General features: G+C 50.6%; 2 protein-coding genes across 6 annotated transcripts in view; both read right to left on the minus strand.

The window, feature by feature from the left end:
• Positions 1–208: 208 nt before the first annotated feature.
• Positions 209–8954, minus strand: LOC112659503 (pepsin A). Its single transcript, XM_025446392.3, has 9 exons — positions 8798–8954; positions 8207–8363; positions 6124–6241; positions 5518–5636; positions 4608–4807; positions 2986–3102; positions 1786–1930; positions 1594–1692; positions 209–525 (listed from the first exon to the last, which is right to left on the minus strand). Exons 1-9 carry the CDS (start codon positions 8851–8853, stop codon positions 376–378), a joined length of 1161 nt encoding a protein of 386 aa, XP_025302177.1. The 5' UTR covers positions 8854–8954; the 3' UTR covers positions 209–375.
• Positions 8955–23508: 14554 nt separating this feature from the next.
• LOC112659492 (pepsin F-like) overlaps positions 23509–25442 on the minus strand; it is a 29698-nt gene continuing 27764 nt past the window's right edge. For all 5 annotated transcript variants that reach the window (XM_025446376.3, XM_025446375.3, XM_035701894.2 and 2 more), the window contains 2 exons: positions 25271–25369; positions 23509–24829 (listed from right to left, as the gene is read on the minus strand). In XM_025446376.3, the coding sequence (XP_025302161.3) occupies positions 24677–24829; positions 25271–25369 (252 nt within the window). In that variant the 3' untranslated portion in view covers positions 23509–24676. The remainder of the gene's footprint in view (positions 24830–25270; positions 25370–25442) is intronic.

A 25442-nucleotide genomic window follows, 5' to 3' on the forward strand; every position in this document is an offset into this window, starting at 1 on the left:
AGGCAACAGGCCTGGCATTTCTGGTGCCCGTCTTTATATATGGTGTTCCCGGCCAGACCGCTGAGGGCTGTTCATCTCCCTGGCTCTCTAACGGGCCGGGTACCACTGTCACTGTTTGGTGTTGTCCAAGCGGACATGGTCATCGTGTCCCCCTGCCCTGGCATTCTGCTCCTGGTGGTACGGGAAGAAGAAGCAACTCCACAGAACATTTTTCAGGAGGTGAGGTTTTTATTCTACGTTATTGGTAATGACAGGGAATTGGGTCGAGACTCCTCCTCCACAATCCCATAGGAAGAACAATCGGGAGAATTATGTACATCTAGAGTGGGCAGCTAAGGCTAGCTCCTCCTGGGACGTGGCAGGAGAGATGCAGGCTCAGGCCACGGGAGCCAGGCCAACCTGGTTGTTTGCCCTGTCAAACACGGCAAAGTACTGGCGGATGAAGACATCACCCAGGATCCACAGCTCTCCGGAGGCGGTGGGGAGGTTCATGCCCTGGAAGCCGCTGACACAGCCCTGTTGGCTCTGGAGAAAAGGAGGATAAAGCTGGAGATGGGGCACAGGCTCAGCAGTGACAAGGTGCTGAGTACAGAGCAGCAGGGCCGGCGGCCACCACAAGGCACGTGCACGGAAGAACTCCCCGGCTTGTGTCCGGGGGCGGGCGGTGGGGGGTCTGCCTGTATCAGCTGTTTTCCCTCCTATTGGTTTCCAGGCACTACTAGACATTTTTCAGCGTTTCTGGTGATGTCCAAACCTCGACATTAGCGTAAGAGCTAAGAGGTTTAGGGAGAAGTCAGCTACTGTGAAGAACTTTGGAAGCCCTGATGACACAGCCTTTTCCCATTCTGACCCCATCCAGTGGCAAAACACATCACTGTTCGTCCTTTTCAGTTACTACGGCCTACGGGCCCCCACCCTGGCTGCACGTTAGAACCGCCTGGGGAGTTTTGGAACCACCCCCTCCACCACTACCCCTGCTAATTAATCAGCATCCCTGGGGGCAGCCTGGTACTACATACTTCTTGCTGAACGACATTGACCCACTGGGTCAGTGAAGCATTGTCCTGTGGCTCATACTCTACCAAGTAAAGATTTGTTACTTGTAGAGACAGTGGGAGCATCATAAACCCTGACCCTATGGAATGTATGGTTTCCATTTGCTCAACACTTTGTAGCTTTGATGCGGTGGATCCTTCTCTGTTACCCTAACCGCATTCTGAGGGTGGAGAACACTGACCTCTCTCATTTCTAGACCAGGAAACTGAGGGCCGGGAGAGGTTGCAGCTTGCTTGGAATCAATGAGCTAGTTATCGAGACCCAGGGCTTGGACTCAGGTGTCCAACCAGAAATTCTCTTTTCCTGCCACCTGCCTTTGCCTCCCTTTTCCCCTTGGGGGGCCCTGCGTCCACATTTTCATTCATACTTTCATTTTAAATGCATTCTTTCTCTCTGGAGGCTGTCCAGAACAGAAGTCAGCTTCAGCCTGTGGAAGTACACTTTCTCTTGTGCGAAGTCTGGGGGTAGAAGGGTGCGGTGGTATGTGGCCACAGTCTCTGCAGGCACATGTGGGTGCCTGGACCGGAGCCTCCTTACCTGTAGGATGTAGGCACTGGGAGGCAGAGGGTACTGGATGCCGTTGATGGTGAAGACGATGTCAGGCAGGCTGTTGATGGCTGAGCAGCTGATCACCATCTAGAAAGAGTGATGGTTAGGAGGACTTCTGTTTCTTCTACGTGGCAGACCTACCACTTGGGTCTAGAACGGGAAAGTCACGGCTGGACTCACCTGGCCGTATGAGTTCTGGCTGGCTCCAATGTAGCTCTGGATGTTGGCAATGGCATTGGTTGGTCCAGCCAGCAGAGAGGTGCCTGTGTCAACAATGGCCTGGCAGCCATCACTGCAAGCGATGGCCTGTCCGTTCATGGTAACACTAAGGATGAGATGCAAGTAAGGATCCCCTGAGTCCCCAGGGTATATCTCCCCAAGGAGGAACCAGGTGTCCCCAGAGGGTCCCTCCTTCCGTCCATTGGCCAATACATGAAATTCCAGCAGCTCTTATTCATGCATGCATTCTGTTAGTCAACAAATATTGACTGAGTGCCTGCTCTGAGCTAGGCATGGGAGATGCAAAACCAGACAGCTGCATGGTTCTGGGCTGCAGAGAACACACAGTCTGGCTGGAAAGATAGGTTATGATTGAGTAGGAACAGGAGCAGCAGGACACATGGCAGGGCAACAGAAGCATAATCCAGGGGGAGGGTGGTGGTGCTGAGCGGCTAGGGATGGCTTCTCAGGGAAGCAGAGCCCCAGAGGCTGCTGAGATGGTGCAGAGCTGCAAGAGGACGTCATGGGCAGAGAGTGATGGAGATGCGGAGCACAGCAGGAGGTGAAAGAGGTGATGAAGTTTTAGCATGGCTGGGGCAGACACATGGTGACCAGCGTGGGCCAGGTTGTCCAGGACCATCCTGGTTTTAGTACTACAAGCCTGGCATCCCAGGAAACTGCTCATTCCTGGGCAAACCTGGGCAGTTGGTCCCCCCAGCAGGCCAGCTGGGTGATGAGCAGTTGGGGAAGGAGTCTGCGTGGGGGAGGGGCAGGCCCCAAAGGGGAAAGTGGAAAGGATGCCCTGAAACAATTCAGCCCCTTCACCCTAGGGTGGGAGGGGCATGTATCAGTTCAAGGTCCCTTAAGTGCTGGGATGTGTGGATATGTATGCTGGTAGGTTGTCTGGCTTCTTTGACCAGAAGGGAAGTAGCTGTCTCACTGTTGCAGAGCATCTGGGGGTCCCAGGCAGCTCTGCTCCTCCAGTGAGTTACTTTCCTTGCGGTCTCTCTGGCGTGGTCAACTTGTATGTTCTTCCCTTGGGGTACAGTTCTCTGTGTTGGCTGTTCTGGGGGGTGATTCTAGAAAGCTCAGTTACCTACGAGTCTATATGGAAAAGAGACCTGCCCATGTCAGGATGTTAGTCATCCATGGTGCTCTGACCTGTCCACGGTGATCTGCCAATAACCCTCGACAGAAACGGGCACCCAGTTCAGGTTTCCACTGTAGTAAGAAGAATCGATGCCACCAAACATCACCACGCTGCCACTCTGGTCATCGCTATGGAAAGTGGGGATAAGAGATAGAAATTCATTCATTCATTCATCAACCTGAACATCTCTTAGGTGCATCCTGAGAGCCACCCTCGATGGGGTTCTTGCTAGTGCCAGGAGCTGTGCCGAGGGTATGACAGACAGAGTCATTATTTTTATTTCCACTTTACAGTGAGGTTCAAAGACACGAGGCAACTTGCCCCAGGTCACACAGCCAGGGAGTGCCCAGGTCCTTCTGGTTCCAACATGTGTGGTTTCTATAGCATATTCACTCTCATTGCTGTGGGGACCTCAAGAGAAGTGAATGCATGGCAGTGTCCGCTTGTCTGCTCTCAGCCAGGAGCAGTTTCCAATTTGCTAACGTCTAGGATGTTTTTGATCATCATGGTTCGGCCGGGTACAGGGGTGCTCCCGGTAGCTAGTAGACAGAGGCCAGGGAAGCTGCTAGATATCCCGCGATGTAAGGACAGCCTCTGCGAGTGCACAGAATTCTGGGGTCTGTAACGTCCAGAGTGCCGCTAGAGAAAATCCTGATCGGTTGGAGAGATGAAAGAAATGCCTAAGTATCCGTAAAGGCAGGTTATGTGTAGGAGCAGATTGGAATATTAAGTGGGCAAGAGGAAGAACAAATGAATGGCTTCTCCTACTGTGAATTGCAGGAGTTCTTGCTACGGGGACATTCACTTTCTAGATCTCTGCAGTTTGGGGTGAGATAGGGAAGCAAAGGTGAGCGATGCTAAGAAATAAACCATGGAAGAACTGGCCACGGATAAAACAATCCCCACTCACCTAACCCCACCCTACCTCCCTGCAAGCGTCTGACCTTACAATGTAACCCGATGAGGTCGAGATTACAGCGGAACAGTTAGCAACTCAAGAACAAGGTCGAGCATGACAAATTGCTTCAAGAGAGAACGATTTGTCAGAGGAAAATCGAGTGTCTCAAGAAAATTGATGACACCCTCTTATATTCTTGCATAAACCTTTACTCAACCAAACCGACCCTTGGCTTATTCTTTATTCATCCTTAGAATTAACTCAAAGTCACTGGCAGAACTAGGTTTTTTTTATTTTTTATTTTTTTTATTTTTATTTTTTTCAGAACTAGGTTTTGTTCACGAACAGAAGAAATTTGCTTTCATCATTTAAAAGTTCCCTTGTTCAGGATATAAGTCCTATTTTCATTTTTTTTTTTTTTTTTGCTATGGAATTTTGGCCTCCATTTTAAGTGGATTCACTAAATCCACTTCTGGGGGCCAGCAACGAGAGGACTGGTGCTGGGGAGCAAACGGCTAATGACATTCAATTGTGTAAGTCAAGGTGACAAGACTCACACTGGTCAAACAAGATGAATGGAGACCGTTCGTCAGGGAGGGATTTGCCACCGTCTCTAAGATTTACCTCTTGAGACTTAGACATTGACCTTTCAAATCCCTTGCTTGCCGAAATCCTATCCGCCTGCTCAGCCCCGGACAGCCCGTGCTATGGTCATGACTTCCCTGCCCAACTTACCTACTTAAGTAGACCGAGAAAAGGTCTTGGGAAACCAGACCTTCGTTCCACATGTTGTCAAAGACGGGTGTAGCTCCAGAAGCTGAAATCTGAGGGTAGGCCAGACCCAGGATGCCGTCGAAGGGAGCATAGTACAGGAAAGAGCCGGGCTCAGTCTCGCTCAGGCCAAAGATCTGATTGGTGTCTGCGATGCCTCCAACCTGAATTGGGGGAAACCAAGATTTTCACCATCAGCACGGTTGATTGAGCACAGCGGGGTGCCAGCCCCGGGCTCAGAGCATCCCTGTTTCATTTCAAGTAGGACCCAGCTTCCAGGGTGGCAGTCTGGAAGGGGGAAGGACTGGCCCTGGGAATGCTTGTTATTCTGCGGGAAGTAGCCATTGCGATGGATCTCCAGATGGCCATGGTCTGCGGCGCAAAGTGAGGGTTTGCTGCAGATGGTCACCGTGTCTGCGTGTATGTTTCTAATGACTGGATGCAGAGCCGACTCCAGACTAGTCAGAGAGCCCCTGACCCGTGCTGCACCCTGTGGGGGCAGGGGCTGGCCCTTTGGAGTTCTCCTGACTCGGGGGGGGGGGGGGGGGGTGCGGGGGGGAGGAGGTGCTGAAAGAGAACTGAGACTTTTTGTCTTCTGCTCCTTTCCCCTACCTAACATGTGACTTGGGGGTACGAGGTTGGCTTCTGGCTTCCGCTGCCCCACCCCCTTACCCACTACTGCCCCACCTAAAAATGTCTGTCATGTCCTTTCCACTTCCCCTCCTGCGATCCCTCTCAGGTTACTTGGTGGTCACTGAGACCCGTGTTGCTTGAGTAAGCTAGCTCGGCAGGGGGTGCGCTGTGGCCACCAGGGTCCTGGGCAGACGGCTTCAGGGCTGGGTGGGATCGGGGGGGCAGGCTGGCAGGTGCTCACCTGGACGGTGTCGTATCCCAGGATGCCTGTCATGCTGCCGGTGCCGTAGGCGATGGAGACTGGCCGGTTGGTGCCCTGGTAGGTGGAGGACTCCTGAGGGTTGAAGCGGTTGTGGTTGGCTGCCAGGACGAGAAGTAACAAAGGCAAACTTGAAAAGCTGAGTGAGACTCATGGGCTGAGCAGGTCTTCTTCGGGTGGGAGGGTGGGGGCTTTGGAGGAGAAATGTAACCTTCCCCCAGACTTTAGAGCCTAAGTGTTCCCAGGTACCACTTCTGGCTCGTTGGGCCAGTCGCCCCGAGGACCCCCAGGCAGTGCGGGTGAGTGAGCAGAGCAGGCTCCCAGCCGCCCATGGTGCTGAGCACTGTCGCACTTCTCTCTGCCGGGGACTGACTCCCGACGGCGGGGACCGTGTGTAGGTTACCCCTTATCCCTGGCACCTAAGCCCAGTGCCTGGTATGTAGTAGGTGCTCAGCAAACGCCTGTCGGGTGAATCCCTGAGTGACTCCCGCAGGCTTGAGGATGGACCTATCGGAAGCCCCCGGGTGCTCTGGGCTCCCGGGTGGGGTGGTGGCGGGGAGCCCGGGCAGGCCAGGGCCAAACACTCACAGCAGGCAGGACTGGAGCAGTAGACCGAGGGCACCCACAGGTTGGAAGAGCCGGTGTCAAAGATGACGGTGAACTCCTGAGGAGGAGTGCCGATGCCGATGGTGCCGAAGTACTCCATCTGTCAGGGCGGGGGGCACAGTCCGGTCGGGGCCTCCCCGGGGCCGCTGCCGGCGCTGCTGCTCGGCCCACCCTCTCGCCTTGCCCTTCCCTGTTCTAGCCTTTCTCTCCCTGCCCAACGCATCCATCCTCTAAGACCCAGCCTGGCCTCCCCTCCTCCCGGGAGTCTCCCCGATTGCTCCCCTGTTACCCTCTGTTCTCGTTGAAGCACCACAAACACCCAATAATAACCTGCTGTCCTCTCTTCAGCTCTTGTCTTGTGTATCTTAGTCTCGTCAGCCTAGAGAATGCCCGTTCTCAGAAAGGGCTAGAACCCCACGTACCCATCAGGGTAGAGGCTGAAATGCCTTTTCATTGAATCGCTGGTGGGGAGATAAACGAGTCACCTACTGATGGGAACCCCTCGAGCTGTCTGCTCCTAAATCTACGTATGTGTAGCAGGTTCAAGAAAGGACACAGTCAGGATTGTTGGTCTCAGGGGTGGCATTATCTCCCCTGCCAGCTCTGTTCCAGCCCCACTGGGCTTTCTATTCTTTGATGGTAACAAGCTCATTCCCCTCCCAGGGCCTCGGCACTTGGTATTCCTTGTGCTAGGCGAAGTTTATTCTAGATCTTTCCTTGGCTGGCTCCTACTTGTCACTCATTCAGAGCCCCAGTCAAATGTCACCTCTGCCAAGAGGCCCTCCCTGATTACTTTATCTAAATTTGCCCCTCCCTCATTTTTCTTCTTCCTTTTACTCTAATTAATTTTTCTTTGTGACCCTTGTCATTACCAGAAATTATCTTACATACTTCTTTGTCTCTTCTCTGTCTTGCCCTCTAGAATATAAGCTCTATGAACTTTACTTATTCACTATCATCTCCTTAGCTCCTTGCACAGAGCCTCTGGCACATAGTAGGTGGTTTATAAATATTTGTTAAGTGACCAGGTGGGCTGACTTTACCAAGCTCTGACCAAGGGTCAGGCCCTGGGCTGAGCACTCCAGAAAACATTATTGCCTTATTTACTTGCAGCGACCCCCTGATGGTAGATATGAGTGGCTCTGTTTTACAAAGATGCTGAGGCTCACTCAAAATTCAAATGACTTGCCCAAGGTCATGCGGGCAGGAAGCATTTGAGCCTGGCTTTGCACCGGGTCTGGCAGATTGTGTAGGCTAAACTCTCAACAACAGGCAACCTGGTTTCACACCCTGGGCCTAATGCCATTCACACTAGGGACACGCAATATCTACTGAAGGACAGGTGTGGCCATTGACTCTCAAATGAAAGAGTCAGGGTGATCTTTCTGAAGCTCCAGTCTGGGCGTGTCAACCCTCCTGGTTAAGACAATTCGGCAGCAAGCCATCATGAGACTCGTCTTTGGCTCCTCTCACCCGCCCCTCAGGTCTCGCTTGTGCCTCTCTCTCCTTCTCTGCTCTCCATGAACTCCAGCCTCCTTTCCTCAAATGCCCTCTGTTCCCCGCTGTCACGGGGTCTGGCACAAGCTGCCAGCCCTCTGGGACTCTCTCCTGTCCCCTAGAAAGCCCTGCTCTACCTTTGCTGTTTGCTCTAACCACTTCCCCATAGTTTGAGTGAGACCTTTACTGTACAGCCCTCGGCCTGCTTTACTTGGCATGGTTTGTGAGGCTCCCTGATTACTGTCTGTCTCTCCTTATAGAACGAGTGTGAGCAGCATGAGGGCAGGGGCTGTGCCTGGTTTTGCTCTGCACTGGGCCCAGCACAGTGCCCGACACATAAGGAGGTGCTCTGGACGCATAGACACTGGATGAATGAACCAAAGAACAGATGAAAGCTACGGCTCTGATTGCAAGTCTTCCTGCGACCCCCATGCCTCTGAGGTCCTGGGATCAGCCACCTAGGTTACTGCCTGGGAGCCCTAGCCCATCCTCCAAGACCCCTGGGAGCCCCTCTCTCCTCCAAGGCTGCGTCCTTGGAGCTGCCCCACTGCCATCCCTGGGGACTCACATCCATGTAGTTCTTTAGGGACTGAGTGGCCAACACAGTAGGCTCTTGGGGGAAGTACTTGCTGGCTGGGTTGGGGCTCTGGTTCTTCAGGAAGTCATTTAGGAGGCCATGCTCGATCAGGTTCTGCCTCAAGGACTTCTTTCTGACCAGGGGAACCCTGTGGCAAAGCAGTTGCAAACAGGTCGTTTGGAGGAGGAAGAGTAATTAGGCAAGGAATCTGCTCACGGGATGCTCTGGAAGCCTCGGAAGGAAAAGGAAGCTGGCCCAAGAGAGGAAGGAGGAGGGAAGCCAAGAGGAGAGATGCTTCCCTTTTGGGCACACTAATGCAAAGAGGGGAAGTGGTTGCCCAGAGTCACCAGCCCGGTGCTGGAGCGAGAAGCCAGCCTGGGAAGGACTTTAGACTTGTGTCAGCAGCGCTGCCTCCCCCAAAGGGCAGAGAGACGAGAAGGGAGGCTGGAGGTGGTGAAACAGAAAGGATTTGGATGAGGGAAGAAGGAAGACAAACGCAAGGGAAAAGAAAGGAAGGTGACAGGCAGAAGAAGGAAGAGCCTAGGGAAGCTCTTCCAGGTGCTGCGAGTCCCCCAGACTCACTTGATGATAGCGCACTCAGAGAGTGCCACCAAGCTGATCAGCAGCAGCCACTTCATGGTTCTTCTCAGGTCCCAATCTCCAGAGAAGGGTAGATGGGTGGAAAGTGTACAGAAGCAGGCAGGAGTTGCTCCTTATATACAGTCCATGTTCTTAGGGATCAGCCTTATCAGCCTTCAAATGTCACCCAGAATTGTAACCCCAAACAGAAAATTTCCCGATAAGATTGTCCCCGCCCCTCAGCTCTGATCTGAGAAGTTTCCAATTGAGTAGATTTCCACTGTAACCATACCCCACGGTTGGGATGGACCTGCAGAGAGCAAGCTATGGAGCGGTGGCTTATTACTTAAATAATGGAATTCATTAAAACTTGACAAGCTGAATGTTTTGACAGAATTGGTCTAAAGTGCACTTAACATTGAGCAGATGGCAAGGGGGGCTCATTGTACCCTGCTCTGCCCCTGTGGGATGGACGGTGGGATTCTCGGAGGACAGTTCCCCACTCAGTGATGAACCATGTTTCTGGAGCTGCTACCCCAAAGCACGGGCCTAGGTCAGTGATTCAGACCTCAGGACACATTTCCACATAGAAATGTCCTCATGTGGAAATATAGGGTGTCAAATTAGCCTACGGCCCTATTATGTTCTTGTTTCTCACGGCAATTGGGCTGACTCTTGGGAAAGTGGTGGAGAGGAACAAGTGGGAGAATACTGCCTTCCTTTGCTTGGAGGGAACAAACCTGCACCAGGCTGGAATCTGCACCTTCCACATTCTTACCCCTTCTCTCCCTAGGGCTCCTCTCTCACCCTCCCAGGTGGCTGGAAGCCTCCATCTTGAAGATCCCACTAGAGTCTGTGTCTCCCAGGTGCTCCATGCTTAAAATGTGATCGAATCAGCTACAGTGGAGCAAAGCCATGTGTGCAAATTCATACTAGCATGTGAATGACTTCAAAGAGGGTCCTCTTTAAGAAAAAAAAAAAAAAGAGGATCCTCTTATTAGAAGAGGATACTTACCAACTCACAGGATTCTCTACCTTGTGGGATTTATTCAGTTGACAAAATAGAAAATTTTGATTCAGAAATTGTAGGGGAGGGAGGTCAGCAGCAAGCCCTATCTGTGGGTCTTGTTTTGAAATCAGATTCCCTGGGCCACCCCTGTTTTTTCCAAATCAGGAGACATAGATTTCATGAAAGCCCCAAATATCCCCCAGTGCCTCTGGGTGAGTGTGGAGCCGTGGGCAGTGTGGATCAAGGTTGGGACCAGGGGTGGTTAGTCCAAAGCACACTTGCATTTCAGACTTACCTCTTAAGACATCTCTGGGCCCCAAATGTGGATCCTTGCGCCATAATCTCCACATTCAGGTATTTTGATATCTGCTTCCTGTCTTCTCTCTTTCTTCCCCCTCCAGACTTTCTCACCCTGACTTGTGAACTGATCTCAGCACTTATGTGGTCAAGCCTATGGTCCGACAGATGCTTGCCTAAGTTCTGGAAGCATTAGATGAAACCCCTGGCTCAAAGCTGCCACTGGCCAGGAGGGAGTATGGGTTGGGGGCTACTCATCAGGACTTCAAGAGGGTCTTGCACTGGGTGGTGGGTACATGGGTGCTCATTACTCTTTATACTTGATGTAATATGTGTATCTGAAACCATTCATAATTCTTTAAAAAAATTTATTCAGAGAGAGAGGCAGAGGCACAGGCAGAGGGAGAAGCAGGCTCCATGCAGGGAGCCTGACGTGGGACTGGATCCCGGGTCTCCGGGATCACGCCCTGGGCTGCAGGTGGCGCTAAACCGCTGCACCACTGAGGCTGCCCTCATAATAAATTTTTAAAAAAGAAAGGAGGACCAAGCCTTTTGCACCCACTTCTCAATTTAGACATGAAGGAAATGCGGGTGGGCGATAGCAGGGACCATCAGGATTGAGATGCAATGAATGAATGAAGATCATGCATGTTTTATTCATCTTTCATTTCTCTCAGTAGATTATATGGTGCATGGAGTGTTCATCACCATGTTTTGATGAATCCCAGGCAAAGCTGGGCTTAGTTAAGAGCAGGTTGTAGGGGGCACCTGGGTGGCTCAGTGGTTGAGCATCTAGATGCCTTCAGCTCAGGTTGTGATGCTGGGTCCTGGGATCAAGTCCCACATCGGGCTCCCTGCATGGAGCCTGCTTCTCCCTCTGCCTGTGTCTCTGCCTCTCTCTCTGTGTCTCTCATAAATAAATAAATAAATAAATAAATAATAAATCTTAAAAAAAAAAGAGCAGGTTGGGAATGTGGCTCCAAGTGGGGTCATGATTCCCTACTTAGCCATTCTGCTAACTGACCTGGGGCAGCATGTTCCATGTGTTTCTCTCCATTGGCAGAAGACACCAAGGAGCTTGGATTTATTGATCTCTTACTCTTAGCTCACTCTGCTAAGTAATATTATTATCCACATTTGATGGATGAGGAGACTGAGGCACAGAGAATTTGTGACACTTGCCTGAGGGAGCTTGAATCCTGGCCCTTCTCTGTTGCTCCTTGTGCCTTCTCCCTCAGTCCCTGGACTAGAGCTTACCGCAGGCTATGGGTGAATCTTATGAAGAGTTCTGGATCCAGGGTCTAGGTAAGGACCTTAGTACTGCCTCCGAATGTCTGTGAGACCTGGGACTAACGGGGATAATAGTCCTCCCACTTTCATGGGATCGTTGTGAGGATAAAACATGGCGTGCTAGGGATCCCTGGGTGGCGCAGCGGTTTGGCGCCTGCCTTTGGCCCAGGGCGCGATCCTGGAGACCCGGGATCGAATCCCACGTCGGGCTCCCGGTGCATGGAGCCTGCTTCTCCCTCTGCCTGTGTCTCTGCCTCTCTCTCTCTCTCTCTGTGAGACTATCATAAATAAATAAAAAAATTAAAAAAAAAAAAAAAAAAACATGGCGTGCTAACAAGCCACACACTTTTTTTTTTTAAAAGATTATTTTAGAGAGAGAGAGCACATGCACACATGAGCAGGGTGGGGGGGCAGAGGGAGAGAGAGAGAATCTCAAGCAGACTCCATGATGAGTGCAAAGCCCGACTTGGGGCTCAATCCCACCACCGTGAGATCATGACCTGAGCCAATACCAAGCATCAGACGCCTAAACGACTGCACCACCCTGGTGCCCCTAAGCAGCCACACACTTACAATGGCTAAAATGAAAGCAACTGTCAGTCAACTGCGGGTGCTGGTGGGGATGCTGGGCCACCATTGCAGGTGGACATGCAAGAGGCATTTCCCCTTTGGAAAATGACTTAGCAGCTTCTTGTAAAGTAAACATGTACTTACCATTTGACCCAGCAATCTTCCTCCCGGGTATTCACTAAAATACTGGGTTTCTATTCACTGAAAAGAAATGAAAACCGTATGTCCCCACAAGGACCTGTACACAGATGTTTGTAACAGCTTTTTTTCATAATTGTCAAAAACTGGAAACAACTTGGAAGTCCTTCAGCTGTTCCCTGGATATGCAAATGGTGGTGCAGCCACTTGACAGAAGAGCCCTCAGCAACAGAGAAACAAAGGAGCTGCTGCTTGAATCTCTTAAGCATCGTGCTGAATAAAGGAGGTCAGACTCAAAGAGGCTACCTGTGTAAGATTCTACCTATATGACATTCTGGAAAAGGCAAAATAATGGGAACAGAAAACAGGTGAGAGTCCAGAGGAAGAGGTTGGCTTTGGGGAGATGGAAATACTCTCTAGATTGTACACTTGAAAAGGAATGCTTAAAAAAAATAAAGAAAAGAAAAGAAAGAAAAGGAATGCTTTACTCTATGACAACAGACGTGACGCACCTGACTTTTATAGCAGGTGATGCGTTCAGCCAGTAACAGCCACACAAGCTGGGGGGGGCGGCTGGTGGTGAAGGGAAATTGGGTACTAGGTTCTGCTTGTGGGGGTGCCCTGGTGAGGACCCATTTGATTCCTTTGAAATAAGGTGTTGTAATACCATTAAAGGAAACACAAAAGAAAAGAACAATGCATTCTCCACCCCTGCTTCCATTTCGGTCCTTCAGAACCACGAGTAATACCGGTCACAGCCTGCTTTTCTCTTCCACATCGAATGGTGGCAGTGATGAAGCTGGTCCACTGTGGTGAAGCCCTGGGGAGCCGAGTGAGGACCGAAACTCCTCAGAGTGACTGGCTGGCTGGCTCTTTCACGCCATCCTGGGGGTGAGAGTGGGGTGGCCATGGTCCATCTAGGAGGGGTAGGTAGTGTCCAGGCTTCCCTGGCATCCATCTGGGGGGCATAGCTTGTCTGTGAGACCCACATGGGAATTTTGGATAGAGGAGAAATATGTTCAGGAAGCAGAAGGAAGGCTCCTCAGGCAGGAACCCAAGAGAGCCATTCACGCATTCGTTTAGTACATTTTTACTATGAACCTGTTACATGCTGGGCAGGCATGTTCAGGAGGCTGGGGGTACATCCATGAGCAAAATGAAAACACACCGAGCCTTCAAGGGTTTGTAGTCAAGTCAAGAGAGGGCAGATAGCGGTGGGGAGCTCTTTCCTTCCCACCTGGATAGGTCTTTGGATCACACTAAAGAGAAGCTCTTAGATGGGTGAAGATAGTCGAGTCTTCCCATATTAGAGATTTTAACACCTTGAGAGAGGCTGAACTGCTCGGTGGCACCAATCCCCAGTTATGTCTCAGTCTATGATGAGCCCCAATTATCCTTGCCCCTCCTGCTCCCCTCCCTTGAATGCATGCAGGAGAACCTGTGACTTGTTCTAGCCAATAGGATGTGGGAAAGCACATGGGATGCCACTTTTGTGATTATATTATACGGGATCATCATCACTTCTGTCTTGCCAGTAGAGTCTTTTTTTCTCTTTTTTCTTTTATTTAAATTCAGTTTGCCAACATATAGTGTAACACCCAGTGAGACTCTTTGTATAGATGTTTTTCCTCGCTCACTCTGATGGAACAAGCTGCCCCCATGGAGAGGCCCAAACAGCAAAGAATAGGGGGTGGCCTCTAGTCAACAGCCAGCAAGGAACTGAGGCCCCTAGTCTGACAACTCACAAGGAGCTGGATCCTGCCAACAACCGTGTGAGCTGGGAAGTGGACCCTTATCCAGCCGAATGCCAGATGAGACCACGTCCCTGGCTGACACCCTGACTGCAGCTTCATGAGACACTGAAACAGAGGACCAGTTGAATGAACCTGGATGCCTGACCCGCAGCAACCGTGAGCTAATAAATGTGAGTGTTTCAACCTGTAAATTTGTGTTAATTTGTCACCAACAGTAGAAACTAATACAATAGAGGGCACCTGGGTGGCTCAGTGGTTGAGCATCTGCCTTTGGCTCAGGTTGTGATCCCGGGGTCCTGGGATCAAGTCCCGCATCGGGCTCCCCATTCATGAGAGATGTGTCTCTCATATCATATCTCTCATGAATAAATAAAAATCTTAAAAAAAAAAAGAAACAAATATAATATAAACCCCCTTGAAAACTCCATTAAGAGTGACATAACCACCTCTGCTTTTCTCCATTTGGGGCCATTCCAGAGCCCTCCTGGCAGTTTCCTGCCCAGGCAACGTGAGCCATCGGGCAAGAAGGGAGCTGACATATGAAACTCCGTCCATGCAGCAAGGCTTGGGCTTCTGAGGCTCTCCTAGCTTTTCTCAGTGCTTTGAGATACAGGGGCTTTTAAGAATTATTATCATCCCTGAATTATCCCTACTGACACAGTTCAGAAGGTTTAAGTGGTCAGCATGGGTTCCTATAACTAAACAGTGACACTATTTAGGGACTAGAACCTGTGTCACAGAAGTCTGTGGTCTGGGGAGACCGTTGCCCTGGGCCAGGCTCTGCGCCCACCCTACCCCCCACCTAGTTCCCGCCCATTGGTTAGAACGTGAGGTGGATGTTCCATCATGGCCACAGTCTCCTCCCGGGGCACTCAGGGAGGCCCCTCCACCCAGTCCCCATAGGAATTCCTGGGAGGGACAGTAGATCCCCGATTCTAGGACCACGTGTCTTCCATGAGCAGGTCTGATCAGCAGCCAGAGCCGCTCCTCGGCTGCCAAGGGGGATGCCAGGTAATCTCATTGTGCCAGACTGGCCTGGCAGAAAGATTAGACAACACTGTGTACACTGCCATTAGCCCTGCCCTGAACTTGGCTTCAAGGGGCACTCAGAACGGCATCACTAAGGCAGGGCACCCCCCGCCAAGGGCACAGGTGTTCAGAAACGTTCCGTGAACATATCAAATCAAGCAATGGAATGAGATCTAAAGAACTCAGTCTTGGCAAGACTGAAATGGAGCATTTAAGCAAGATAAGTGTTATCGAGCTGGTGTGATAGGCTTTGGGCTGGCTGGTCCCCTAGGGGCTTTCAATCAAGGCCTTGCCCCAGGCACACAATCTTCCAACGCTGACCACACACTTCCACTCCCCAGCCTCAGCCCTGCGGAATTGCTCTAGGGATGGGCACATGTTTTACAATTAAATTTATAATGACATTTTTGGGGCCCGAGTCTACAAATAATGCATGTCCCTAGTAAGATTACTTATAGGCAAATAAAAGTTTTAAAGGGATTCGACCGCACCCAGAATGATCCCCCCATTAATGTCGTAAATGAATAAATTTATTTTTTCCGAAAATGGGGCCAGACAATAAAATACTCTTGTAGGCTGCTTTTGAAAGAAAAATGAGGGGCAGCCCGGGTGGCTCAGCGGTTTAGCACCACCTCCAGCCCAGGGCCTGATTCCGGAGACCCCGGATGGACGGGCTCCTGCATGGAGCCTGCTTCTCCCTCTGCCTGTGTCTCTGCTTCTCTCCTCTCTCTGTGTCTCTCATGAATAAATAAATAAAATCTTAAAAAAAAAAAGAAAAATGAAATGTTCATGTGTTTCCCAGGTGATTTCATGTCAGTTTACACCATCATTTTATTTTATTTTAGATTTTATTTATTGGAGAGAGAGAGAGAAAGAGAGAGAGAGAGAGCACACAAGCAGAGGGAGGAGAAGCAGGTTTCTCCACGGACCTGGGGGCCCGATGCAGGGTTCCATCCCAGGACCCCAGGATCATGATCTGAGTTGAAGGCAGACACTTAACTGACTGAACCACCCAGGGGCCCCTCCCTACATCATCATTTTAAAAGCATTTCTTGAACTATAAGGTGTGTACCATAGGGAATGGCTTCATGCAATTTCACAAACCGAAAAAGTCCATGTAACCACTACCCAGATCAAGGAATAGAACATTGCAAGGGCCCACAGAGCTCCCTGAGGCCCCCCTTCTAGATCCACCCCCCGAAACCAAGCATAATCACCACTCTAATTTCAAACAATAAAGATTAATTTGGCCTGTTTCTGTACTTCAGGGAAACCGCACCACCTAACATCTACTCTCTGGGTCTAGCTTCTTGGCTCCAAATTATGTTCATGAGATTTACCCCAGGATAGTGGGCAGCTGCAAATCAGTGATTTTCACTGCCGTGTATTGTTTTGTTGTGTAAATATACATTTTCTGGACCTCTTCTCTGGTCTATGGGCCTTCGGTAGCTTCCAGAGTGGGGGTTCTTAGGAACATGGTGCTATTAACATTCCAATACATGCCTTTTGGTGAATATATGTAGCATTTCTATTGGCTGTAGACCAGGAGTGGACTTGCTGGGTCATAGGGCAGGTTCAGCTCTAGTACAAACTGCTAAGCAGTTTTCCAAGTGGTTGTACCATTTTGTGCTCCCACCAGCAGATAGTGGGAGTTCCAGTTGCTCCACGTTCTGGTCAACACTTGGCATGTCCATCATTTAATTTTAGCTACTCTAGTGGGTGTAAGAAGGTACCTTCTTGTGGTTTTAATCTGCATTTCCTGAATAGTAACGCTAAGCACGTGCTTACTGGCCATTGGTGCCTGCTCAAGTCTTTTGCTCATTTAAAAGACCATTAGGTTGCTTGTCTTTTATTATAACTTGTAGGAGTTTTACATCAGTTTTACATCAGTTTTACATCAGTTTTACATCAGCTCATTTAAAAGACCATTAGGTTGCTTGTCTTTTATTATAACTTGTAGGAGTTTTACATCAGTAATTTAATTGTTTAAGGACAAAATATCTTTATAAAATGTGGGGTGCCTGGGCGGCTCAGTCGGTGAAGCATCTGCCTTTGGTTCAGGTCATGATCCTGGGGTCCTGGGATGGAGTGCCATGTTAGGCTCCCTGCTCAGTGGAGAGTCTGCTTCTCTCTCTCCCTCTGCCTCTCTTCTGCTCATGCTGTCTTTCTCTATCTCTCTCTCAAATAAATAAATAAAATCTTAAAAAACAAAAAAAAAAATAAAATCTTACATGCATATGATGCCATTATAGGAAAAGGGGAACAAGCTGAATTGCCTTGGCAGCAGAGGGGATGAAGACTCGCCAACTCCACAAGACATTCCTATGGAACCCCTGGAAATTGAACTTACAGTTTGAAAAACCCCTGAAACAGAGGCTCTTCTCACTCTTACCTCTTAGGTGTCTTACCTCATTTGCAGATTTGGAGTTTGCAGGAGCAGAGGAAATCTCCCCTAGAAAATCTCTCCCCCATGGCTGTCCCAACCCAAGTTAGCAAAAGTAATCGCCTGCAAGTGTCGAGTACTTACCTGTGTCATGCCAGGTACCTATACACCTGCATGAGATCTTCCCATGAGATAGATCCTGAGCTATACGGCACCATTTCATTTACCTCAGCTGGTAAACTGAGGCTCAGAGAGGTTCAGCAGCTTGCCTAGGGTTCAGAGCAGTGGAAGGCAACCTTGACTCTTCTGCTAAGAGGGTCTAATGCCAACTGTGCCTGCCCCGCTGGACCTGAGATTTTTGGGATAGTAGAGGTGAAAATTCTCTTGAATGGAAACATGTGCAAGGCTTCTGGGAGCTGGTGTGTTCTATTTCTTGGCCTGCATGGGCTTACTTGAATGTTTCATAACAATATGCTAAATCGTGTATTTATGCTTTAAGCCTATTTACATGTTGGTTATGCTTCACAATTGAAAAAAATGAAAAAGCAGGTCATCCCCTCACTCTGGCTCTGGATCCTCCTTATTCACTAAGGAAAGTGAATTTCTAATTGGTTTGGTTTGGTTTCCAGACCTCTGAGGACTGGCAAATGGCGCACAGGAGACAGGACACTGGTCCAGGCACAGTCCATCTCCCTGGGGCAGGTGAAACCAAGCTCCTCCCACCCAGACCAGCCCCTGGGACAAGGAGGCAGGTCAGTGGCATGACGGTAATGCACAGACGCCTGGGAGCAGGATACTGACTAGCGGGTATAAAGGCAAGTGTGTGCTGGGAATTCAGTCTCATTTCCACGACCCTGTGAGTCAGGTACCCCTCCTCTTTATGAGTCACTGGTAGGATGCAGAGAGGTTCAGTGGTTCAAGGTTACACAGGTTATGCAGCTGGCAGGGGGCAGCTGGGGTTCAAATCCAGGCTGTCTGGAATGTGAGCCCACACTTGTAAGCATTTACTGCCACTTTCCCAGGAATACACATGCCCAATTTCAGAGCTCCCAAGGCTTGTCCCTGGGCCCAACCCGGGGGGAAAAGGTCTGCTGGTGGATAAGGCAATATACAGGTAGTGAGCTCTGCCCCATGAGAGGTATGCAAGCTGAAGCTGGGATGCCCCCGTGCAGATGGTGCAGAATTGATGTTTCCATATAGATGACGTGAATGAACACATGAAAGGATGAGTGAGTGAGTTGGCCCAGGGCAGCAGGAGCCCAGTGGCCTTTAGGGGCTAGGACCATGGGGACCCTATAGCCCCAACTCTGTGTCCCCTGAGCAGCGAGGGCACTGGGCGCTGTGGTCAGGCTCTCAGGCACAGTCAGGAAGCAGAAAGGAGGTAGTGCTTCCTTGGGGGTAGGGATGTGCTCATGCAGAACCTGAGAAGGCTGAAGCATGATGTGGAGCCTCCAACCCAGCTTTGGGGAGAATGCAAGAGAGGAGTGTGGGGGAGGCGGGAGGCAGGCATCTGGAACTGGGCAACACGAGGGTTAACTGGAAGCAGACAAAGTGATGTTTGGAACCTGGCAGTGGGCTGGCGGAGGATGGAGTTCTTAACCGGGGTATGGAAAATTCTCGGGAGCTGGAGTGTAACCAAGGAGTTTGCCTGGAGTCCCGCAGCAGAGACAAAGGGATTCTCAGAAAGCCCCTCTGCCCCTCACAGCCCCCGCCCCCCGCTCCCCCTCAGGGTGCCTCCCTGGAGCTGGATCTGCCCAGGGTGGGGGGTGCAGTGGAAACTCACTGGAGCTGGCGGCCTGGGGTGAACTCCTGCTGGGGCCAGAGGGCTGGGTCACTGATAATGAGTCCCGCCCCATGGGCACCAGCTCTTTCATCCTCCGAATGCCACATTACCTACTCCTGGTGAGCACGCCTCTGGACCTGACCCTCTGCGTCTGTTCTGATCCAATCTGATCTGACGGAGGCCCTGTTCTTTCTGGCAGTGACCTGGGTCCTGGCTTCTGACCTGTGACTTTATCATGTTTGGTTACAGTGGAGGGAGCTGGGGAAGTGGCCAGAGGGTATTTAAAACCCTTGACCTGGGCCTCAGGCTCCAGATGAAAAAAACATTCCTGACGCAGCAGGGGCCTCCGACCAGAGGATCTGCGGCAACAGCGTGGGTGGCCTCCTGCCTTGGCCTAGGGGTGGGCTGTGAGGCCGCGGATGCTTGCGGAAGCCTTTGCCATCTTTCTAGACCCTCTTACTGCTTTGCGTCACCCACTTTGGCCTGGTTCCTGAGCACCCAGATTCCCCATGAGTCCTTTGCCTTGTCCATCTCCTCATTCATTCATTCATTCATTCATTCCATGTGCTGGTCAATAGGCCCACTAGAGACAAATTAGCCATTAATTTTGCCTCCATTGGGTTCACATCTGAGTGGGAGGAATAAGACCCAGACTTAAATCACTATAATAACGGGCAGAAAATCATCACAAAGGTCAGCTAGAGCAGGACACCAAAAAGAGCCAAGGCGCTATGGGTCATTTAGAAAAAGGAGCTCACTTCTAGGGAACATCTGGGAGGTCATCATGGGGGAGGAGGCATTTGAGCTGTCTTTATGAGATAGCTTAAGAGTGTGTTTCCCTCTCCTAGGGGGAATCAACTTTTTATAGATATTTGAAACTGGCACAGAGTAGATGTCAGGTGAATTAAGCCTCCTGACGGACCCTCTGGAATGAACTTCTGATCACTGGTGGTAGAGAAGTCTCCAGAGCCTCGCTGGAGGCTTGAAAATCACACTGCTGGTGCTCCCTGCACCCGTCACCCTTCTCAGCCGGAGGTGTGCCTGTGAGGGTGGGCAGCAGAGTCCCACATGTTCCCTCCACCCCGGGGCTGGCTCAGGTAAGGCACCCTCCCTTCCCCTGTTGTCCTGGGGCTGCCTTACCCCCGGCACTAAACATGAAACCATCTCTAAAGTTTGAAACTTTTTATTTTGAAAGTATTTCAAATTTCCAGAAAAATTGCCAGTCTAGTGCAATAAGCTCCTGCATATACTTCATGCACATTCAACCTATTGTTATTTTGCCATTTGTCTCTGTCACACACACACACACACACACACACACACACACACACACACGGAGTATTACTTTGGTTGAATAATTTGAGTCAGTTGCAGACATCATGACCCTTTACTCTAAACCTTTAGTGTGTATCTCCGAAGAACAAAGACACTCTCTTACGCAACCCCAGTACAATGATTATATTTAGGAAATTCAACTTTGACACAATCCTATTATCTGACACATAGCACCTATTCAAGTTCACCAGCTGTCCTAAGATTGTTCCTTTAGGTGATTTTTTTTTTTTTTTTCCTGATGCAAGATTCAATTCAGGCTCATGCCTTATTTTGTGCCTGGTCTCTTCACCCCCCTTTAGTCTGGAACAGCTCCTTAGCTTGCCTTTTGTTGTTCTTGACATGGGCAGTTGTAAAGTTTGGGCTGGTTTTGCGGAATGTTCCTGGATTTGAGTTTGAGGTATTTCTATTTTTAGATTCAGGTTATGTGTTTTTTCACAGGAATGTCACGGGAGGCACTGGGTGTTGATCAGTCCTACTCTGGGTGCTGACTTTGGTCACTTTAAGGTGGCATCTACTGCTCAGATCCTCCACTGTGGTTCTCAAGCTGGGATTCCTAGGTGTTCTGTGGGGAGGTGCTTTGAAATGGTGCAGATAAGCTGTTCCCCGCCTCCCCCCAAAAAAACCTTCACCCGAGTTGAAGCATCCCTTGAGGATTTATGCCTGAATCAATCATTAAAGTGATGGCCACAGTGGTAATTTTCATTTACATTTTTCAATTGGCAGTCTGTGGTGAGGAACAGCTATCCTTTCACCCTCTGTATTTATTTATTTGTTTGTATTTATTGATCAATATGGATTCATAGATTCTTGTTTTATTCAATGAGTTAAAATCCAGTATTATTATTCTTACTTCTCATGCCTAGACTGGCCTGGGTTTGGCCCCTGGAAGCCCCTTTCAGCTGACTCCTGTATTCTTTTGACACATCCCAGCATTTTTTGTGTTTATCTGTGTAATGGGCTGAGTTGACATCCCCCCTCCCCAGTATTTCCATATGTTGAAGTCCTAACCCTCAGAATCACCGAATGTGACTGTAGCTGGAGATGAGGTCCTCCAAGAAATGGTTGAGATGAAATGAAGTCATATGGGTGGCACTCACCCAATCTGACCAGTGTCCTTACCGGAAGAGGAGATTGGGGCGCCTAGGTGGCTCAGTCAGCTTAGCGTTCAACTCTTGGTTTTGGCTCAGATCATGATCTCAGGGCCATGAGACTGAGCCCTGCATTGGTCTTTGTGCTCAACGGGGGGTCACTTGGGATCCTCTCTCTCTTCCTCTCCCTCTGCCCCTCGTCCTGCTCAAGCCCTCTCTCTCAAATAAATAAATACATAAAAATTTTTAAAAAGGAGATTGAGATAAGACACACAAAGAGGAAGGACCACGAGAAGACACCAGAAGAAGGCGGCCACCTCCAAGTCAAGCAGAGAGGCCTCAGAAGAAACAACCCTCCTAACACCTTGATCTCAGATTTCCAGCCTCCAGAACAGTGAGAAAATGAGTTTCAATTGTGTAAGGCCTTGCACTACCCCCCACACCACACTCCTAGTCTATGGTGTTTGTTATGGCAGCCTGAGTAAACTGATAGTAGTTGTTAGCATCCACATTTCTTGATTTGGCAGTTATGCTCAGTGTGAACTGATGATGTGGTTTTCTCAACATTGGTTTCTTTTTGTTTTTTTTTAAAGATTTTATTTATTTATTCATGAGAAACACAGAGAGGAGAGACAGAGAGAGAGAGAGAGAGAGAAAGGCAGAGACACAGGCAGAGGGAGAAGCAGGCTCCATGCAGGGAGCCCGAGTGGGACTCGGTCCCGGATCTCCAGGATCACACCTTGGGCTGAAGGCGGCGCTAAACCGCTGAGCGACCCAGGCTGCCCTCTTTTTGCTTTTTCTTTTTAAGATTTTATATATTTATTCACGAGAGATACAGAGAGAGGCAGAGACACGGGCAGAGGGAGAAGCAGGCTCCCTGCGGGGAGTCCGATGCAGGACTAGATCCCAGGACCCCGGGATCGTGACCTGAACCTAAGGCAGATGCTCAACCACTGAACCACCCAGGCGTCCTCTTAACATTGGTTTCACATGACATTCATCCCCAGGATATTTATGGAGCCTCCACCATGTCCCGGGCCCTAACTTAGGCACTTGGGGACCTATCGAGAGACAAGACAGACCCAAATCAGGTCTAAAAGTGGGAGAGCTGACGTGACAGTGGTTTCATGTCACTAAATGGCCATTCTTGCAGAGCAGCTGGGACCAAGGGGCAGGTCCACCCGCGACCTGAAAGAGGACGCAGAGCGGGTGTGCAACACGCATCTTGGCCACTAGGCGACAGCACGTCACAGTCCGTTCCCGGAGGGCTTTTCTATGGGGATGGATTTGCTGGGTGCCAGCGCATCATCCCCTGTTAGAAGACTTTCTCTTTCATAGAATAATGCTTAGCTCCTACCGCCCCTTTCCTTTACGGACAAATCATCTCTAAAAAGATGGTACCAATTTGCACTCCCGTAAGAAGTGTTCAGGAGCTCTTTCCTTTTCCTCTACATTCTCTCTCACCAGAGGCTGGATACATCCCTTCGGTGTGCAACTGGCAAAGAATAAAAGTGGAGGGCTGGGGGGTGCTGGAGGGCTTTTTGCTTTGAAGATCAGATTTTATGCTCATGTTGGTAGCACAGGCTACACACGCAGGAACCTTAAGGAAAGTTTAGTTCATTAAAAGGCACCAGTTCCAGCCTTGATCTTGGGCTTGTTTAGGGGAGCAAAGCCCAACCTTTTATGGCTGATGGAGTGGCCGTAAGCCACAGTGACACCACACATGTCTCCTGCCATGGATGCAGCAGTGTGCGCCAGTGGGAGCACTTACTAATTCATCCACTCGCTTATTCAACGTGTATTTACTGAGGGTCTACCATGTGTCTGTCATTGGGAGCTGGAGCCCATCCCTCATCTGTACAATGGGGGCAACATTTTCTGCCTTGTGGGGGGTCATGGGGAGACAGTGAGCATATGTAATTAACTAGACCTATTACTCTTGCTCTTATTGGTGGCTTCTGACCAAGGGAGAGGTCGCCTATAGTCCATGAAGACTCCCTTGAGCATGAGTTTTACAAACTATTCGCCTGAGTCTTCATTGAGCCCAGTTTTTAATTTTTATTGTTTGTTTGAAGACATTACCAAGTCTGGCCTCCCCCTCCACGAGCTCACATCGTGCTCCTCTGCCATCCTGAAGGGACTAGGACAGAACCGTGGACATAGAGTAGATCTCACACAGACAGTAGCTGCAGGGTTTGGGGCAAGACTGAGGTCAATGCCGACTCCCCCAACCTTCCCTGACTCCCCCAAAGAGAAAGCCCATAGTTCTCGGGCCTCCTACTAGTGCCTGTTATTCTCTCCACCTGGCACTCATGGGTGGCCAGAGTGGGACCATCTGAGTCTTAAGGACCTCACTCAGAGCCCCCGGGGGCAGAAGGCCACTGCCAACTAGGCTTTTGCGATCGGAAAATAGAATCTACCTTTACTATCCTCAACCGTCCCTCTGGGTGTGGAGGTGGCGGATATTGGTGGTGTTGGCGTGGACTCTCTCCCAGCTGTCTAGAACGCACCTCGGCCCCTTCTTTCGGGGACTGTTCCTCCTCAGCTCAGGGACCCACGTGGTTGGGTATGAAACTGTCGATCACATCCTTGGCACTGGGGAGGCCACGTGCCCAAGGAGAACCAGTCAGAGTACCCCAGAGCCTGCCCACAGTGGCTGGTCCAGGGTCGGACACAGCCTGACGTGCACCGATCAGAGCCCCCCTGGGTACTCAGCTCCTTTCTAGGGTTTCTTCCTTTCGGTCTGCATCCCTTAAGGCTAGAAAGCCCCGAGGACACATGGAAGACTGAGGAAAGAAACTTGCCAGGAGAAGAGGATCAAAGATGAGGGAAGGGAGAGAAAGAATGAGCTGGCAGCGTTTGATCTCTTGGGTTCCCGAGCCCTTGGACCTGCTCTGATTCCCGCATCCTGGGTCCCCAGTAGCCTTCCAGGCGTTAGTCGCCCTCTTCATTGAGGCCAGCTGGCTTTGGGCTCCTCTCACTCGTGGTCCAGACCAGATTCTGCAGTCCTGCCTGTTTCTGAGGCACCTCCCCGATCCGGAGAGAGGGGCTCCACGGAAAATGAGATCTTTGATTCTCCACGGAGAGCAGGGCTTTACGGAGCCGCAGACAGAGTTCAGGCGGGCACCTGGGCAGGAATGCCCCGAGTGTGTGTGTGTGTGGGTGGGGGGGGACGGCGTGGTTGCTTCCCTGAGCAGTCCCAGCATTTACACCGCTGGAGCCAGGCCGATCGTGTCGTTCCCTCGGTTGAAGACGGTAAAATACAACCTCAGGAAGACATCACCCAGGATCCAGGAGTCTGAGACGAACAAGCCGCCTCTGCCCTCATCAAAGTTGCTGTAGCAGGTGCCCTCCTGACCCTGGAGGAGGCAGAAATTTTCACCAGTCAGACTGCGCCCACACCTGCAGCCTCCCCTTCAACAGCCAGTGCCTCCCCGCTTCCTCTCCCTCCTTTCCTTTGAGCCGGTTGGCTCTCCCAGCAACTGAAAAGTGGGTGCCCATCCAGGAGCCAGGACTGCCTGGGTCCTGTGTCTTTCCTGTGACTCACATTCTCGGCTGTTCCCTCCACAGAGACTGCCTTTCCTTCTCTCCTCGCCCCTACCCTCACCCCCTACCCACCCCTTAAGACCGAACTCAGCTCCTCTAGGCAGCCTTCCCAGACCCACGTGGCCCTCCTCTGCCACTCGGCCACATCTGCTATGGTGTGGCTTGGGCTCCAGGGGGCTCCTCCTTCTGGCTGCTACCCCAACATTCCTGCAAGTCCCAGATTTGAGGACCTGGCCCCAGGGTTGGCCCCTCACCTCCCGGATGTAGGCACTGGCTGGCACTGGGTAGTTGACGCCATTGATGGCGAAGACAATGTCGGGTAGGGTGTTGATGGTGCTGCAGTCAATCATGTACTGTCAGAGAAAGGGAGAGAGAAGGTTGGCCCAACTGGCCCTTAGTGTATGGAGAACCCCAGAGGGCCCTGCG

This window comes from Canis lupus, chromosome 18 (genome assembly GCF_003254725.2).
Source record: "Canis lupus dingo isolate Sandy chromosome 18, ASM325472v2, whole genome shotgun sequence".
NCBI classification, from domain to species: domain Eukaryota; kingdom Metazoa; phylum Chordata; class Mammalia; order Carnivora; family Canidae; genus Canis; species Canis lupus.

Coding starts and splice junctions, on each gene's coding strand:
- LOC112659503 (XM_025446392.3), bottom strand. CDS start 8,853: ATGAAGTGGCTGCTGCTGATCAGCTTGGTGGCACTCTCTGAGTGCGCT. Junction 5,637..6,123: donor CTGCTCCAGTCCTGCCTGCT/GTGAGTGTTTGG, acceptor TCGTCCTGGCAG/CCAACCACAACCGCTTCAAC. Junction 1,693..1,785: donor GCCAGAACTCATACGGCCAG/GTGAGTCCAGCC, acceptor CACTCTTTCTAG/ATGGTGATCAGCTGCTCAGC.